At 34.3% G+C, this 15835-nt stretch overlaps 1 protein-coding gene across 1 annotated transcript; it reads right to left on the bottom strand.

Annotated features, from left to right (window-relative positions):
* Nucleotides 1-1082: 1082 nt before the first annotated feature.
* On the bottom strand, nt 1083-14564 carry Pez (protein tyrosine phosphatase non-receptor pez). Its single transcript, XM_085201670.1, has 9 exons — nt 13646-14564; nt 10912-11283; nt 8661-8806; nt 7030-8479; nt 5621-5845; nt 4834-5022; nt 4267-4402; nt 3436-3566; nt 1083-2945 (listed from the first exon to the last, which is right to left on the bottom strand). The coding sequence occupies exons 1-9, from the start codon at nt 14276-14278 to the stop codon at nt 2817-2819; spliced, it is 3411 nt and encodes a 1136-aa protein (XP_085057796.1). The 5' UTR covers nt 14279-14564; the 3' UTR covers nt 1083-2816.
* Nucleotides 14565-15835: the final 1271 nt, after the last annotated feature.

Here is a 15835-nt window from a genome sequence, read left to right as displayed (position 1 = left end):
GATATTCGCTTCATTTCTTTTACACCCGTGAAGAATATACCGATAGAAAGAGAGGTAACGAATATCAGTTTATTAGATATTCGCCTTATCTCATTTACGCCCGCTCGGAATACATTACTTAGAAAGAGAGGAAGTTAGTTTCGATATAAAACGTCGATCGTTTGACGTTTCAGAAGTTTTGCGTTATTACGTTTTTGTTTAGATTACAGCTATGTTGAGTTTTAAGTTTCTGTAAAAAAGGTTTTCTAAAAACATATAACGATACGATATGTTTTCCTTAACATATCGGTTTTAAGTTACGTTTTGATATATCGAACTCATCCCTACGTCATATACATATTACCATATATATAATGTGAGAACACAGTGGTCAGAAGAAACCTAGTGTCAAAACACTCCTTTCTAATTTTCGAGTCATTGTGTGTTGAGATGCGCCTGCATCTCAACACACAACACTCCGTCTAGTTTAGTTACCAGAGCGAGGAAACAAAAATAATTAATTCCTGTGAAGAAATTGAACATATTATTTTTCATATCTGGCTGATGGCAGATACAAATAAAAAGACAAATATTAAATGTATTATTATTTATTATTAATTGTATAAGATGTCAACTAAATAATTATATACAGTACTTTTGTAAGAAGCGTTTCACAGCAAACAATGTATTTTGTATTATAAAATATTATTTATTTATTATATTTTAAAATTTAGATAAAAACATAAGTATTTTTTTATATTTTTTTTAAACATATGGCCATTTTATATTACTTAAGTGTAAATTTATAATTTTGAGTGATATTGTGTACAAATAATGTAATTAATTACAAAAATAAAAACACAAAGCTGCTCTGAATTTACAAAAAATAACATTTCACAATTATACCACATATATTTAGTATTTATGTTTAAAAAATCTATATTTTTTATATTACCATCAGTTTAGGCATTGAACAATATAACAATATGTAAAAAAACATAAGTTATTAAAAATACCTTCTGCAATAAAAAAAAATGCATTTATACAACAATGATTACAAACATATTGTTCTTTTTATTTAAACAAAATTTACAAATATAATGTGTATTTTCAAGAAATTAATATTGAAAAGTGCAGAGTCCAATGCTAAATAAATAAATAAAAAAAATATTTTATTATTTAAGGTTTGTGTAATAAAAAAAAACAACAAATACAAAAAATGGCTTCTACATAATATTTACGAAGAAAAAAATATTTAATCACTAATAATATCAATTTCACACAACAATTAAAAATATGAGATAGATTAATAATAAAATAGCAATACAAACTAAATATCCTTTACTTATAAAAAATACGTTTGAATTATAAAAACATAAAAAATTACAATTTGGGCATAATTCACTTAATAATACATAATATTCAATATGGAGCTGCCTTTTGGACTAGAAAATACAAAAAAATACATTAAAAACGATTTAAACACAAAAGTGAGACTGTTTTTTTCTCTAAAACTCCTACTATTTAAACTTGAGTTTTAAAAATACTGAACACTCTTAAAGTATATAATTTTAAATAATGATCATAAAATACTTACAGAAAAAGGTTTTAAATGAAAGCTACACATAATTATAAGCAGAACGATATGAATACAGATAAAATGTGACTGTAAGGGTAACAGGTAGTGCGTTCGATTGATTACAAAAAATCCCATTCGAGGAAATGAAATAATATTTTAAATTCTTCGCACTGGTGTCGAGGCAAAGTGGTGTTTGAGTTCCGCCACCTAACACGCGATGCGACTCCAGAATTCGGCAGAAAATAGGACTACCCTGGGTCGCCTCTGCCTGCTGTGTGAAGGATACAATGTAAAAGATACGGATTCAAATCCATGTATATGAAAATTATTAGTATATTAAAAAAAAACAATTATAGAGAGTAATATTTGTCATAAGTTACAATAAATGATAAATATACATATAAATAATGAAAAAAAAAACGAGTGTACATAAAATTTGACACAATTAAATACTGGTAGTGCAGTACTCATCATTGGAATAAGAAGAAAACATTTATTTTAATATTATTATTCTACATGCATATTTTATATAGAAATAATATATTACAAGAAATTAAAAATACCAAATATATTTATAAAAAATGAAAAAAAAAAGGAATATACAAATAGGAAATAAAAACAAATGTTTACAGAATATTTGTAATATATTACAAGAACATGTATAATAAATGAAAAAGACTAACTTTAACAATAAATTATTGTTATATTTTGAATGTTAACAAATAAGCTATACCTACTTACTAAAAATATATTATTTCCACTTGAGGTGAGTGGAAATCAAGCCCACAACCAACGCGTTTACAGTCCAAGTTATTTCTTTTTAATATCAAATAAATTGGCAGTGCATATTACTCATAATAATAATGGAAAAATGCAAAAAATAAAAAGATAAATTAGATAAATAATTAGTCATCAATAAGAAAATATATATATTTGAAATAATAGAAACATTAAAAGGTATGGGTCAGAACCTGCACTTGATATTTTTACACAATCAATACAATTATTAATAAAAAAGTCTTATTTTTTTTATAAATTACTTATAAGACTAAATACTTTTATTAATATTATTAGATAGAAGGCACATAATAATGGTTCAGATCGTATTTAATCTCTGATTAAGGCACAATTAACTTAATTACGATTAAAATTTATTATTTTATTAAAGAATTAATAATAACTGATTTCATAATCATAATATTTATGAAATCGACTTACATCAACAATAACAAAAATATTTTTTTTATATAGTATTGATTTAAATGAGTCTCGATTGTTTCAAATACTGAAGTAAAACCTGGTGCAGAAACTTGTATTGTTGTACATTTTCTATGAGATTTGCTCTTTGCTGGTGTAATATACCGATTGTCCTCGGTATATCTAGTTCCTGTAACATGGAATAAGTAAAAAAAAATACAAGATACATATTTTTTTATGTTTATACATTACATTTTTAAGAGTAAGTATTTGAATTTAGTTCTTAGCTCTTCACGTGTCGTTTAGAAAATTTGCGTGGCAGGTAGTATTACTTTTACAAACCAAATCAAGGAAATGGAAACATTTATATCTTGTATGTGTGTGTGCGTGTCCTACCAATATTATAAATATGAAAGTGAAAACGTAAAAACTACCGAACGCATAAAGACAAAGTTTTACAGTAAAATTGCTTATACATCAGAGTAGCACATAGGCTATAATTTATGTAAAGATTTTGTGTGATTTGACTATAATATAATAAATAATATTAAGCGAGCGAAGCCGCGTAAGTTATGTGCGCGCTTAAATAAGCACGCTGCGCCACGACTGGCCTCTTCAATAAAAAGGGTAGAGTTCTGTACAATCGCAATGTCCTGTACGCTGCACTGTCCGTCACACACCTGGTTGGTGTCCAGCACGTGCAGCAACAGGTGCGCAGCGAGCGCGACGCCGGCGCGCGCTCCGCACGCCAGCAGCGGGGTGGGCTCCTCCTCGGACGCGGCGCGGAGGCCGTTCACTTCGGATATGAAATCTGGAATTGGATATTATATATTCTTTATTGCACTCACTTATGTTTTGTTGTTTGGTGTTGTTTGTAAAAGTTTTTATTTGCATAATAATAGAAAAAAAACCGAGATTGTATGATGATAAAAAAAACCAAGATTTCAAGATTTAGGATCGGGATCGGGACTTACGCGGGCAAAACTGCGATTGTCGTGCGCGTACTTACCGTCTACCTAGATAGATGTGAAATAACTAAACATTTTTTGTAATAAATATGATAATTTTTGCGAGTAAACTCGAATACATTCCCAAATTATTTATTTAGTGCATAACAGTATTAGTCTGAGGCCGTCGTGGCGAAAGGGCACAAGCGTGTCGTTGTAACAAAACGGTTGCGAGTTTGATTCCCACGCGGGGAAATGAAAAAATAGATAACAATATTGATAACCTAACTTAAATAAAGTTCAAGAGGGAAAAGCCGTGCGGGGGCTGCTAGTTTTAAAAATATTTTTTAAAAATAAATTTTATCATATAATATAAAATATATACACATTAGGTTCAAAAATTTATAAACTCAATATTCATGCATAGGTCCAAATTGTAGACAAATACGCAACTCTTCAACATAAAACTGATAAGACATCATACTTCCATGTAAACTAATAAACAGGACACTAAAAACCTAACAGGTTGAAAAACAAGAAAAAAGTATCTTAAACAAAACTCACCAAGAAACCCAGTCGGATCCTCGTTCCACACATAGTGCACGTGCCAGAGGTCACGCACGCGCGCGCCGCGCCGCACGCGCACGCGTACAGTGGCGCCCCACGCAGCGCGCGACCAACGCCCGAGCGACACCTGGAACTGGGCCCAGGAGAACACTATTAATAAATCTCTGAATCTGATAAATCTACGAAAACTCTTCACTTCCATCGGCTGGTCTGCATGGTGTTTCCTATAAGGCTAGTAAGCTAAATGCGTTTGAGTGCACGTTTTATTTAAGTAAATTGCTTGTTCCACCCCAAACCTTTTAACGAACTGTCTATATTTTATAGGTTTATCATCAGAGTGACACCGGTACATCAGAGTACAGAACTGGCAACATCAACTAATACTAAAATCCATTCGCCCGCCTTTTGGTGGTGTCACATCCGCCCTATACTTGGAATAGTGTTGCTCACGAGGAGGATACAGAATTTACAAGGAAAAAGGAACTTCGTAATAAATCCCCTAATTCCGTTCAAGCTACAATTGCTTCTCCAGCTTAAGCCCCAAGCATAGTGTTGCTAACCTACCTGTCCATATTCCACAGGTCTATCGTCAGGCGGCAGCCAGGCGGACACGGAGCTGGCGACATCAGCCAGCACAAGCACGCGCGCGCCTGCCTGCCACGCGCACTCCCACACGAGTGCGCGCTCCGCCACTCCGGCAGCTGGCGTGGTGGGTATTACCACGTAGAAGCGTTGTGTGTTGCCTACAGTCATCTGTTTTGGGTAAATAGTTGCTATTTAAAGAGGATACCAAGACAACTACTTCGTTGGAAAATATATATAAAAAATAACGTTCTAGCGCCCTGATCACTAATCACGATGCAATTATTTATATTATTTTTTGCTAAGTACGGAATGACACTATTAAAATTGAAGAAAATATGACGGTAACGTTCGAATCAGAAGTATCATTGTCATGTCGTCATCGATAGTATTATAACAAACTATTTGCTAGTTAGTGTTAAAAATTTACTTGACTCAAATATTGGTTCAAATTGTAACACATGTAGCTTCCCATTTATATGCACACATAAACTTGATTTTAAGACAATTAGTTCTACATTTTTCACTCATTTTGAAAACATTGTTTTTTATACTCGTTGAAATTATTGTTATAACTGCGTCAACTTATAAACGTATAACAATTTAACTTCTTAATCCTACCTACCGAGCAAATGTTTTTGTTCTTATCTAAGAAAAAAAAAAGACATTTTACAAGATTTATCCCAAATCTACCTTTAACTTTCACTTCGGGGTTAACTTTCAACTCCCCTTCTAATAAAAATAAACAATAAGATAAAAAAATACTCACAGTAACATGCGAAGCGTTAATATACCCATGGGGGTTGACGGGGGTGGGGTGCAACCTGACCCTGTTGTCTTCATAGGGTATGTTATCAACACTGTATCCGTTCAACACTGCGTACTGAGGTAGTAAAGCTGTACGGTACTCCGAATCTCCTAAACGTGATTTAGGTATTCGTTCGAATGCGAACGATAGCTGGTCTTCTGACATTTTACGTTCCAGGAGTTGGCACTGATCGCAATAATAAAAATGTGTGTTGTTAGTAAACATTTTATTTAGGCATTTGTTGTCGATAGGCCAGTCGTGGCGCAGTGGCACAAAGTGTGACTGTCAACGCAATTGGCTGTGGGTTCGATCCCCACTCGAGGAAATGAAATATTTATTTTCATCTTTTGCTTTAGCGTCGAGGCAAAGCGCGGCATTCAGTTCCGCCACTCAACACGAAGTGCCTCCAAAATTCAGCGGAAAGTGTGGAACGGAGTGTCTTAACACTATTGTCGAGTGCACCTGCACACCTGCTGTGTGCGGGATACAACGTGAATCTGATTAGATTTTAGTAGTTTTTTGAGGTACGGGTAAAGAAGCCAGTCACATTGCAAATCATCAAACAGCTAACTGTTCATTATTATTAATCGTAGTAATTATGTGTATCCTGACACTTAAACAACATAAAATCCAGCATCCAGACACACCAGCAAGGTTAAGACCGACTATGTGCAATTATTCTATTCTACATATAATTAGTACTATTGAGATACAAAGATATTGAATTTATCAATTTGATAAAAAAATATATTAGTTCCAGCATAAGATAACGGAATCGAACCCGGTTCGTTGCCGATGCCATCAATTGGTTGCAATGCGATATTAATATGATAGCTACTGAAAGTAGCAGTTTAATATGCGAATTATAAAATAGTACTCCTATATATTATTATTTGCTTATATATATGTACATTTTTTCTATATATTATTTACTTGCAGAAAGAAATATTGTTATCGAAGCAACAAAATCTATGAACAATAAATAAAATAAAATTATTGTTTACACATCTTATTAAATTGCGTAAATTAATAATACAATAACATGATATCATCGTGGCCATGATGTTTACGAGTTCAAATTTAAATGTTTTTTTGTTTTCGATTTATTCAGTTTAAGACACTCTGTTCTCCACGCATCATCCTAATAATCCGTATTGAGTGGCGGACTTTAACACTTTCTCACTCGTCTTGTTACCAGAGCGAGGAAATGAAAACCATTCATTTCCCTAAATGGAGATCCAACTCACAAGTTCACTACCGTCGCTTTTAGTCATACGCACATCACTGAGCCTCAACGGCCTTTATTAATTTAGATCCTCAAGTCAATAAGTCATTATAAGTAAAAAAAACATGAAAAATAACATTCTTACCAAAGTCTCTTTGGTAATACTCGGCGGCAGTGGTTGAAATTTGGGCAACCCGGTGGACCATCTGTGTTTATTAGCATTGTTTCCCGGTTTCGCTCGATCCCTACCCAGAGTCGCACTTTTCACCTCCACATTCTTACTCCTCCCCATGAAAACACCCCATCGTCGTCTCTTCTTCTCTTTCGTCGGATTCGTCTTATCTAATTCTATACTAGTGCTGTACGTCGTATTCACTATTGAATTCGAAAAAGCACTGTCGGTTACACTCGACGAAGTGTCGTTAACACTTATTGACGTCACATTGTCTGTAGATTTGCTTATATTGTTCTTGTGAGTCGATAAACTTTGGTATGGCGTTTCGTCGTAATCTTTTTCGTCAGTTTTCAATGATATTTGGTCTACATTTTGTGTTATTTGCACGGTACTTAACGATTTATTGGAATTTGTGATATCTTTTGGTACACTAGATTCTCTTACGCCTTTTATTATTTGAGCGTTTACGTAATGGCTGTCATTGTCGATTTTTGAATAGGACAAGTTGATATTTTGTTTTAATCCGTGGTTATTTATCGCTGGGTGACTGCTGTTCTTCTCGTTAAGTCGATTAATTTCTTCCGTCGTGGTCAAACTTTGGGCTCGCTCTCGTATTAATTTGCCATCACTCTGCCATGGTAACGGAACATTTTCGTAAATAGGTTCCTGAGTTTCTGTATGTGGTTGGGGCAAAATATGGTGTCTTTGATAGGAAACCCGTCTTATTGGCATAGAATACATTATATTCCCTCTGTCGTCGTAAACTTTTTGGATATTGTCGGATATGTGGTGAGGATCGATTATTATATGAGGATTAGGTTCTAACACTGACGTCAAATTATTGTAAGTTCCGTGCGTTGCGGGTAAGATGTTAGGTCGGGTATAATTAACTACGTTATGGGCAGGATTGACATAGCCCAGTATCTGTCTATTAAGTGCCGTTCTAGTCGATACCAAATCTGGACTTGAACCTGATACGTGCGAATTGATATAACCTCTATGGTAATTTAAGGCTTGGCTTGCCACTGCTAGATCTGGGGTGGAATTAGAAGCTAGACCGTTTGACGGATAAGGGGGAGGGGGTTTATATACATTGACATAATGCAGAGCGTGATCTGTCTGTACATTAGGGTTGACAGCCATGGGGTAATTTCCTACAAATTTAAGCCCGTAAGTATAATCTTCGGTGGCTGCAACTCCTTGATTGACAGACACAGTATGTCTGGTTACATCAGGAAAGTGTATTCTGTGTATATCTGGATGGGAACCGTAGACCAATGGTTGGGCAGTCGTATTGAGTAATTGGGAATGAGCATGATGGTTTTGATATCGTATTTGGGCTTCAGTTCGCTGTTGTTGATATTTTTGTTGTACTGCCGTTTCGTAGTCCGGTGCTGGTCTATAAGAAGGCAATAGTGCTCTGTAACGATAAGTTAAGATACCGTTAAAAATATATATTTCTGCCGAAATATTCACACAAGAATAGATTATTATTATTATTACAAGGATCACAAAACCCATTAGTTCAAGTTTCTAATATAAAAAATAATATTAAAACTCTATAAAATATGATGGAGTTTTTAAAACAACACTAGTCTGACCTATTTTTCGGTTGTGGTCGGTGATCAGCTAGCTCCAAGCATGAAGTAGAATGAGCTCGATGCGCTGCAGTCAAGGGTTCTAATCTGGAAGTACTACCTACCTCTCGCACGTCTAACTCTTCACGACTTTCGGAGAGGCCATGTTCCTGCGATAGGAGGTTATGAATCATTAGCTCTTTATTTTTGGAATAAGCTATAATAATTTGCTATAAGTCATTTAGCTTCAATCAAAAACGATTTCTTTCAATTCGTGTTATATTAAAACAAACCAACAGCAATGTCACAACGCCATTGAGTTTAATGAACTGGTTCAAGAATAAACACGCCATTTCAATTATTCAATTAGTGCAATTATAAAGAAAATCTAGTCAAGTGTGATACGAGGAGTTCTAACGTTAGAGTGCGATGGTTGTGAGTTTGATTTCCACTCGGAGGAAGGAAATATTATTTATTAATATTGTCATTTCTTCGCTCTGGTGACAGGACAAAGCGGGGCGATGAGTTCCGCAACTCAAAATGCAATGAAACGGAGAGTCTTAACACTAACACTGAACATACAATAATAACCAACCAGACACAGAGATGTTTGATGGATCTACCTATTCCTACGCATAACACAAGTTAAATGTTACGATGGTTCTCTCTGCCTACTGTGTCCTATGCGGGATATCCTCATAATCATCATTGTGTACAGTCAATTTGCGAGTACTGGTCAGACATGCACTATTGTGTGTATTGTGTAATTAAATAAACATGTCTATAGACACACATGTTCTCACGCGACTCTGCATAGTTGTTGACACTTACTTACATTCGATACTTGTCTAATTGAACGATAAGGTAGCGAGCGGGTTTACATTCCATTGAAGAATATTTGCATTAATATGCTAATTGTTATGTCTAATCACACAAAATAGTGTGACACTCGTTATTCGAGCCGCCCCTCTTTGTGGCACAGAGGCGAAATACGAATCCCACTCGAGAAAATTAAATACTATTTACATTAAATAACATTTCCTTGCTCCGGTGACGAGACTAAGCGCAGCGTTTATTGCAACACAATGCCTTCAGAAAAGGAAACTTCGGAAAGTGAGTTAGCACTGGGTTATGTGCGGGATATAGAGTGAAGCTAAAAATAATATTTCGGGTATTATGAACACTTAAACTTAATAATTCATTTAACTTTACTTATATTTATTACTAGTATAAAAAAAGAAAACAGATATTGAACTTGTATTCTTCTTAGTACACGCAATACCTTATGGCACGTTAAACTAAATTAAAAGCTCCCACTAAAGGCGTGCCGAGGACGATTTACGATTACAAATTTGTAAATTAGATAAACTAATCTAATTGTCCTTATTTCGTTGGGAAAATCTGATATTGGATATCGTTTGTATCTATATAAATTATTGAGGAAGCTATACAAAAGAAAGAGGCCATTGACCCCATTGAATCGTAGTTACAGATTCAAATTCAATATATTTAAAGTGATAGTAATTATAAAATAGGGTTGCATTATTCTAGTAACTACGTACTATTAAATAAAGTGGAAATTAAGCTCCGCAAATTGTCAAACGGATTTGAGAACAGCGATAATGTGGCCCAAAAAGTTTAGTTAAAAAAATGTATATAACCATATATGTATTAATGCAAAACTCGATATGTGTACAGTTAATTGTAGCCAATTAACGCTAGAATAGATTCTAAGAGGCCTAGGTTCTAATCTCATTAAGGTATTTTTTATACAGAATATTAATACATATTTCTCTTTACTTTGACAGCCTAACAGTTACTGATAAAATAATGAACAGGTTGAAACAGTAATATAATTAACGAGGTTTTCGCATTCAAGCAAGACAATTAGCTTGACATACGTCTCGTTAGATTGCCTATAAATTGATTTCTTTTACAAAATATAAGACTGTAATTGATTTAGATACTTTCACTATCATCTTTACAATAACGAACTAATGAAATGCAAAATATTCTATATTTAAAGAATCATTTTTCCTCATCATTTTTTTTTTAATATTAAAGTTGTTTTAAAAATTAATCTTTGTACATAGAAGAGTAGCGGGCAGCGGGAATCACGGGAAATAGTGTTAAGACATTCTGTTTCCATTAAGACAATGCCGTCCCCCACTTTCAGCCAAATTCTGGGGGCATTACGTGGCGGAACTTAACGCCGCCAACCGTTCAAGAAAACACCAATAATATCTAAAAAATACTAAAGAAAAACAATACAAACCTGAAATTTAGGCCTATGTTCATCAACAGAAACACTTAGAGCACCTTGGTGTTTCATATAAAACGTGTGCTGATGGACACACATTCTCCAAACATATTTACCGTCTTCGGGACTCGGAAGGGTGAAGGTCACAGATTCACCTTGCTTCTGGCACTCTATACTGAATGTACGCTTGTGGTTTATGACGTTCGTTATGTCCATCCACCTATAAAAGTGCGGCGTGTCACTACTCTCACTCAACACTCGTATGCCCGTCAGAGAAATCGCTATTGTTACTTCAGCCTGGTCTCTCTTATCTCTCGCTGTAAACATTTCTTGGCCGTAGCCTCGCAGCTGCTGGCACGTTGTTATGAAACCTTCTTCTGCTTGAGCCTGAGAAAGGGAAAAACAGGTTCGAATAATAAGCATGGGAAAACTGTAGTGCGTTCTGGTACGCACTTGGACGGTAAAATAATAATATAATTTAAAGAAAGGGAAAAAACATATAGCTTTTTTTGTAGTAAAGTAAAAAAAAAGTAATTGTAGTAAAAACGATGTATAACGCCACGGTTTGCCTCTTGTGTCTCCGCCACTCTCTCGCTTTCTCTTTTGTTTATAAGCTGATGGAAATTCCAATAAAAGTGATAAATGGTTACTGCAATTGACATTTCATCATACAGTCAATGTTATGGTGTTCAAATATTTATACGTTTTAAATAATTATTTTTCCCAAGTGTGGAATAACACTTTAAAAATGTTGAAAATCTCCCTACAGAGATGCTGACAACATAAATAAGTTGTAAGAAGCGTATAAGAATTTCGACGTAGCTTGGTGAGAACATATGGCTTATGTTCTCATCATGGTCAGAGCGCCTGGTCGGCTTCCAGGAGGCGCGGGTTCGAGTCCCGCTACGTTCAAATTTTTATACATTTTGTAAATAAGTATTACATATTATTAATAAAAAAAAACAATCGCGAGTCAAGCTCTCACCGAAAGTTCTAATGAACTAGTACTTGTACTTGTAGATGCTAACTGACAAATTTCAAAATTCTAGGTCATCGAAAGTACCCTATGAATGTTGATTGATTCCTTTTGCAGTGTCACTATTATTATTGCTATTATTTTTTTTAGATTTAACCACAAATGTACAGTTTTCAGAAACAGTTTACAGTTTTCTCCTGAACTAATACTATCTGTAGATGCTAGCTGCCAAATTTCATAATTCTAGGTCATCCAGAAGTACCCTATGAATTTTGATTCATTTTATGATATCTTTTGTAGTGATTGTATGTCGAAATGCTATTTTTCTATAAATATAGAAATATGTGTGTGAGACCGTCGTGGCGCAGCGACACAAGGGTGTGACTGAAACCCGACGGTTGTGGGTTCGATCCCCATTCGAGGAATACATATATTTACTTACGTTTATATTTTTACGCTCTGGTGTCGAGGCAAAGCGCGGCGTTGAGTTCTCCCACTCAACACGCAATGCCTCCAGAATTCGGCAGAAAGTGGGAACGGAGTGTTTTAACACTAGAGGGAGAGAAGAGAGGGAACTTCTGCCTACCCTGCTGTGTGCGGGATACAGTGTGAAGCTGATTATTTTTTTTAGAAATATGTTTCTTTTTCAGGGCCATAGTTTTGATTTAAGTTTCAACTCAATATCTCCAAGAGCTCCTGAAATAAAAGGTCTTTCTTGACAGACAACAGAGTGATCTTATAAGGGTTTCTTTTTTTTATTATAAAGTATGGAACCCTAAAAAAAATGGAAAGCCTATATAAGAAATCTATCTAGTAATAGCTTTAGCAATTTGTCAAGGGAATTGAGGAAAGGCTGATGACTTCTTAAGTATGCAATATGCAAAGATGTGAAAGTAAACAATTACTGCCACATTATTGTATTAATATATCTTATCACATATAAGTTATAAATTTATAGATAGAATATTACAAATTTATGAAATTGTATGGACAACATTGATAAATAACATTTTTAAATATTGATACAATAATAATCCTTTTGCAAATTCCATAACTATGTGTGTTACAATTTTTACATTTTTAAATAATAATCTTCTAGTTTTTATTTTGCTTTTGCCATAAAATACATAGAGAACATAGTAATTCTTACACTCTATTCTCCACTTTTGCCAAAATTTCTGTTCGTGGGAATTGAACCCACAACAACCAAAATAACAATCATACATCATTCTAATAAGGGCATTCTTGTTTGGTGATCCATCATTGTTTAAGTAGTGATTCAGTTCATAATCTCTGGAAGTTAATATTTCAAAGTTTGAAACTATGTTCCATCATTCAAGAAACAATGTATTGATTGTGTGGAAAGTATGAATAAGTTTATTAGACTATTTGCAAGAATAAATTTATTAGACTATTTATATACATTTAGTTTGTAATCATAATCAGTTCTTTAGCATAACTCACTTTTGTGAGTAATTGAAAATTTACAAGGATGGTTTGTACAGTAAAGCAATCTTAATGCTAATTGTGTTTTAAGTAATTACAAACGGAAGTCAATTTACCACCAAACCAATTGGTTGTTACCTGGTATGGATTTATGAGCACTTCAGAAAATGCGAGAAATACATAAAGTAAGCTTTTTCTAAGTACATTTGAAAAGAATTAATTTATATAAGCATTTTTTTTTCTATTTTGTTAATGACAGGAATTGTTGTTTTTTACATAATAATTAATATATGTCATTCAAATAAGAACACAATTGTTTCAACTAACCTGTGACATATTGTGCAATGATAAATGATGCTGGATTACAGCTGCAGTCAACCATTCTAGTCTTCCTGTTTCAGCCAAGGTGCTACCATCGATTATTTGACCACCATCTAACATTTGCTTGGGAAAAGTGAGCAGATTTTTCAAATACTCTACAGTGTGACGCTCTCTATCATGATTTCCGTACTCAGCTTGCCGACTATAGGACGCTAGTACCACTGCTTGCTGGCAGTCACATATAATACGACCCTCTACTAAATCATTTTTTAACTGTAGAAAATAGTGGTATCGAGTAACTTCATCTGTGATCAAACTTGTGCCAGATATGACATAGTACATCACACGCAAGTACAGCTGGTGGGAAGACGCAAACTTGTCCAATTGGAGTTTTAAAGGTCTGTCCAGCTGAACCCATCGCGGTTGCTGGCTTCTATTAACGTAACGCAAACCAAAAAACTCAGGCTGATTAATCGTTTGTCTCTGACACACGTTGTCCAAACATTCCTGCCCGGTACTGTCCACTGATAATGTACAATCAGCTACACCCCCATCTAGTAATTCAACACTTATAACAAAAAGACTCTTCGAAGCCACATTATACTGCCGCGTCTTCTTCAATTTCAGCTTAAACGGCATCTTTCCCGGTCCCGATTCGCAATAACATCACGAAATAAACGTTATATTATACATTTATGGCACAAGAATGTAGGGAAATGCATCCGTTACGCGCGCCATATATTTATGTAGTTTCGATTTCTGAATTATATTAATGAGTTGTATAATTTTTGTGTTAAAACGGTTTTGTGATCACAATAACGTCTTTATTGAACAGAAAATTATAAGAAATGCCAGGTAAACAACAAAATATAGAATAAACACAATATTGCGGCCATCACCAGTGACATGACAGTTGACAATTGTTGTGCTGCCATTAATATGTCTTATTATAGTAATTCTTAAAATAAATCCCTGTTAAGGACGTACAAATCGCCAAAAGAATTCGAATATATTTACACACTTTATCTTAAATGTTGACAAAAAAAAAATAATTTAAATAAAAAGCGAAAATTTATAATCAATATTGATTGTAATTTTTGTCTTTTTTAGCTTCATACGGTATTCCCCACACATCAGAGTAGGCAGAGTGAACTTAGTATTTAGACACTCCGTTCCCCGCTTTCCACCGAATTCTGGGGGCATGCGGATGAGGGTTGAGTGGCGGAATTCAACGCCGCGCTTTGCCTCCTTGACACCAGAGCGAAGAAATCGAAATGTTAAATATTCCATTCCCTCGAATGGGATCGAACCCATAACCTCTCGCTTCACACGCTTGTGCTCCTGCGCCACGACTGGTCTCTTATTTAATTTTGTCAAACTATGGTTTATTATTATTACCTTGCTATTCGTGGTACAAAAACCCTTTAAAACCAAAGGAAAAATGCAGCACTATCATATTAGTAAAATACATTTATAAATGCCACCTATTATTTCAAAACACATACTTTCAGGCCGTCGTGGTACAGGTACATAAGCATGCGACTGGAAATAAATAACCAAGAATTAATAATTATTATATTTTATTTTAATAGTGAAATAATGGAAGTTTCCGATTTAGCTCCAACCTGTTCATAATATTATCTCATACATTTACTAGAGCCTCTACAACAAGTGTCCCTTTCATGCAATCTCTCCCCTACAACTGAGAAAAAATTAACTGAGAAATATTTCTCTTGTATATACTTGGACATTGGCAGAATGGTCCTATGATGACAGAAATATCATCGTCTTCAATATCATCACAAAGAGCCAGTCTGTTTCAAAGTATTATTGTCAGAAATGTAACATGTATGTATTTGTTTTTTTTTTTAAAAGTCCCGCTTAGTTTCTTGCGTCGGTTCTTCTCAGGTTTGAGGCACTAACTTTAGTGAACTTAAAATAAAATAATAATAAAATAGTGTTTTCTGCAATGGTCTAATTTACTCAACTTCATTATATTTGTAACCCCCAAAATTTTAAGCAGTGACCGCGCCTGACTTGTAACTCACTTCTTATTACATTTGTGTATCTTTTCCGCTGTATCAATGTATGTGTTATATATTTGACGGCGAGAATGGTCAGAGTCAAGTGAACGTAGCGTTCGTTAGTACCACACTAAGCAAATAAAAAAAACGAGAAATGCAAATAAAAAGAAAA

The sequence above is a fragment of the Heliconius melpomene genome, chromosome 18 (genome assembly GCF_056956725.1).
Source record: "Heliconius melpomene rosina isolate 202511_hmr_F chromosome 18, ASM5695672v1, whole genome shotgun sequence".
NCBI lineage: Eukaryota > Metazoa > Arthropoda > Insecta > Lepidoptera > Nymphalidae > Heliconius > Heliconius melpomene.
This window is presented reverse-complemented; position numbering and strand designations above follow the sequence as displayed.